The 4,237-nt window shown below is 36.7% G+C and overlaps 1 protein-coding gene across 1 annotated transcript in view; it reads left to right on the top strand.

Annotated features, from left to right (window-relative positions):
• Positions 1 to 4,237, top strand: part of LOC102864250 (rho GTPase-activating protein 29-like) — a 54,748-nt gene that overhangs the window by 7,110 nt on the left and 43,401 nt on the right. Inside the window, exon 2 of the mRNA XM_006882486.1 lies at positions 2,880 to 3,014. Coding sequence (XP_006882548.1) covers positions 2,880 to 3,014 — 135 coding nt within the window. The remainder of the gene's footprint in view (positions 1 to 2,879; positions 3,015 to 4,237) is intronic.

Below are 4,237 nucleotides of genomic sequence, written 5' to 3'. Positions count from 1 at the left end.
GACTGATGCTCTGCTTCTGATGGCACAGGTCCACCTCTGTGTGTTCACCACACGGCCGCTGAATAATGATCTACTTGACAGCAGTTCATAATAACAGTACTGCTTTATTTCCAGATAGTTTAGTATTTAAATTTCATGTATAATGTTTAATGGAAACAAATATTTCTTTTTTTATTAACCCAAATATCGTGGCACCTGTTTACAAGTACATTTGTTATTTGATCTAATTTCTTTGTGTGGCAAAATAGTTTTTATAGGCTACAGATTTAATAGAAAAATTACCAAAAAACCACATATGTATTTTATAAAGCTATTTAATTTCCATTTTTTTAATACTCCTAACAACATTATAAAATAAGTAGAACAAGTAGCCTTATCAATTCCATTTTATTGGTGATGAATCTGAGTTCAGAGAAGCTATGAGTGTTGCCTGGTCATTTCAAGAAATGATCAGGGAATGGAAACTACCTCTCTAAATCTGAATCTGTGGAAAGAATAATTACAAACTGCTTTGCTTTGCTTATTGCTCCTAATTGGTTTTTTTGTCTACACACACACACACACACACACACACACACACACACACACACACACACACCCCTTTTTGAGTTGATGGATTCCAGTTATTTAAAGAACCCATTATAATGTGGGAATTTTAATATCTAATATAGGTCAGTATATCAGATTTGGTAGGTTCTGAACTCTCTTAGTATTTCTCAAAAGTCTGTGTTACAAGAATTGTAAGATTGGAGAAACTTTATAAAGTTGCCCAAAAGTAGTCTGGGGAACCTTTTTTAGACTGAGAAAATTAGATATTTAATAAAGTATAAAAGTAATACTCTTCCAATCTGTTGGCCAAATAGCTGTCCTCCAGATTTCCTGGCATAGACTAATAAACACATCCAAGGCTGCACCTGTTAGTTGAAACAAGTCAGTTGGTACCCCATTGATTTCTGGGGCCTTATTTTTTGCCAGTGCTTTTAATGTAGCTTGCACTTCCTCCTTCATTTCTTTTGGCTCCTGTTCATATAGTGCTTCCTGACATTTTTCGGTGTCAGTCAATTCTTTCTTTGATTCTGTGTATTCCCTCCATCTCCTTTTGATGCTTTCTAAGTCATTCTGTTGCCCACAGCATCTTTCAGTATTGCAACATGAGGCTTGATTTTTCAGTTCTTTCAGTTTGAGAAATGCAGAGTGAGTTCTTCCCTTTTTATTTTCCAGTTCCAGCTGTCTTCACATTCCATTATGATACTTTGCATATTTGTTCCCATTCCCAAGAAGGGTGATCCAACTGAATGTGGAAACAATTGAACAGTAGCATTAATATCACATGCAAGCAAAATACTGCTGAAAATAATAAAAAAATGGCTAGAACAGTATTTAGGTGTGTGTGTGTGTGTGTGTATACATATTTATTTATATAGAGATAGATACAGATATAGATATATATGTATAGTATATGCCAGAAGTTCAATCAGGATTTAGAAGACGCCATGGCACCAGAAATATCATTGCTAATGTCAGCCTGATCCTGGCTGAAAGTAAAGAATACCAGAAGTATGTCTATTAGTGCTTTATTGACTATGCAAAGACATTTGACTGTGTAGATCATAAAAAGTTGTGGCTGACATTGAGAAGAATGGGAATCCTAGAGCACTAGATTGTGCCCATGTAGAACCTATACCTGGACTAGGAGGCTTTTGTGTGAACAGAGCAGCGGACCTATTCAGTCTGTATGCAGAACAAATTATCTGAGAAAATGGACTCTATAAAGCAGAGTGTGACATCAGGATTGAAGAGAAATTCTTCAATAACTTCTGTTAAGCAGATGACACAGCTTTGCTTACTGAAAGTGAGGAGAACTTGAATCACTTGTTGCAGAAGATCAAGGAATGCAACCTTCAGTATGGATTGCATCTCAATATCAAGAAAACAAAGATTCTTACCACTGGAACAGTAGGTAGTGTCATGATGGATGGAGAGGAGATTGAAACTGTCAACAGCTTCATCTTGCTTGGATCTACATTGGTACCAGCAGTCAAGACATAAGGAGACACATTGCACTGGGAAAATCTGCAGTTAGGGACCTCTCCAAATTACTGAGGAGCAATCATGTAAGTTTGAGGACTAAGGTGCATCTTATTAAGGCCATAGTCATTCTTATCACTTGCTGTGCATCTGAGAACTGGACAATAAATAAGGATTGACAGAAAAAGAATTGACACTTGTGAGCTATAGTGTTGAAGAAGAGCACTGAATATTCCATGGACAGCAAAGAGAACAAACATTTATCTTGGAGGGAGTGCAGCTGGAGTGCTCTTGGGAGGCAAGAATGAAGAGCCTTTGCCTCACTTTCTTTGAGCATGTTTCTAGGAAATGCTATTCTCTGGAGAGGGTCATGATGCTGGGAAGGATAGAGGGGTGATGAAAGAAAAACCCTCAGCCAGGTGGATTGGCACAGTGACTGCTGCAATGAGCTCTTGTGTGTCAGGAATTGTGAGGATGGTGTAGGGTAGAGCAGGATTCAGCTCTTTTGTACATAAGGTTACTATGAGTCTTGCTTGACTCAACGGCACCCACCAACAACAAAAGTAATACTAAATCAGCATAACTTTAAGAGACGTAGGAAATTTTATTGAGTAAGAATTTTCTAAAGTCTCTTTGGCTAGGATAGTGTTTTGTTCTGTTTTTACATGGTGTTGCTGTGAGTTGTAGCTGCCTGCGTGGCTCTTAACAGCATAATGACAGTATAAATTGTTTATGATTAAATTATTGAAAATAGAAGTTTATATGATTATGCTTCAAAATGTTCTTCCATGATTCCTGAAAACTGCTATGGAAACAAAAACTGTCTTTCTCTCTTTTTTTTTTTTTTTAAGAATGCTTCAGAGAAGTCATATACGTACGACTAGATGAACTTCTTCTTGCTTTAAAGTCTGTAATGACTAAATATCAGAGCCTCAATTCTGTTGATCTTCAGAATGCTGCAGATATGCTTATTGCAAAAGTGAAAGGTAAGGAAGTATATTAAAAGTGGACTGAAGTGAGCAAAAGGATTAAAAGTCTATCTTTTGTTCCATTTGGACCGACTTTGCTATGGTGTGTATCAATAAAGAATTATGTCTCTTATTTAAATATATCTACCATCAACTGTGAGGGGTTTCTTCCTGTCTTTGTTATCTACTACTGCTATTACAAATTCCACAGATGTATGACTTTACACAGAGAAGTTTACTTTCTTTTAGTTTATTGTTTGGTCCTGTCAAGTTGGAACCAACTAATAACTGATCCTTCTGTGGGTTTTCAGAGACAGTAAATCGCATGAGAGAAGACTGCCCATCTTTCTCTCGCAGAGCAGCTGGTAGATCTGAACTTTGTGCCTTTGGGTTGGCAGTACAGCTCCTTAACCCTGGGCCACCAGAGCTCTCTTCTCACAGTTTAGGAGGGTAGTAGTCTGAATTCACGTTGTCAGCTCTGGGAGAAAACTTGATCTTTATTGATTCACAGTTTCTGTAGGCCCAGAATTCTTGGAAGCTGCCATGTGTCTTTTCAGCAATTTTTCTTTGACTTTTGGTCTGAGGATTCTGGATTCAATGGATGGGTATGCTCCCAGCTGTTCTTTTTCTGTGGTATTGGCTCTTTCTAATCTAGGCTTGCTTGCTTAATTTCTTTTATATGTCAAAAGAGATTGTTGCAAGATACAGCCCACTCATGTAGGTTGTATTATGCCTCCTTAGCACAACTGCCTTTCATGCTACCTCATTCATAGAGATGAGGATTTGCAAACCATAGTATAATTACATCAGATCACAAAATAGAGGATAATTACATAATACAAAAAAATTTACAAAAAAAAAGACATGGTCCAGTGAAGTTGGTACATAATTTTTTTGGGGGGGAATACAATTCTATCTATGACTTTCCTTCTAAAATTAAAACTATTTTATAGTGAGAACTCTAGAGATATTAAGTAAACTAACAAGTAACATTATAAAATTGACTTTTTAAAAAGAATACATTCCATGTTCTCTTGTGAGTTATTAGAGTATATTCAGTGATTGGGGGTTATGTGTAGATAAGTGATGCTGGATAATGATCACTTTTGGTATTAATTTAGAAGCCACGTGGAAGAAATTAAGCTTTAATTGGTACATTACTTGAAATGTGAAAATAGTAATTTTTGATGGTGAAGAGATTGAGATTGTTCACAGCTTTAGTTTGCTCGGCTACACGGTCA

The sequence above is a fragment of the Elephantulus edwardii genome, unplaced genomic scaffold (assembly GCF_000299155.1).
Source record: "Elephantulus edwardii isolate Elephantulus edwardi_28Jun2011 unplaced genomic scaffold, EleEdw1.0 scaffold00020, whole genome shotgun sequence".
Lineage (NCBI taxonomy): Eukaryota > Metazoa > Chordata > Mammalia > Macroscelidea > Macroscelididae > Elephantulus > Elephantulus edwardii.
The sequence above is the reverse complement of the archived record's forward strand: the minus strand, read 5'-3'. Positions and strand labels throughout refer to the sequence as shown.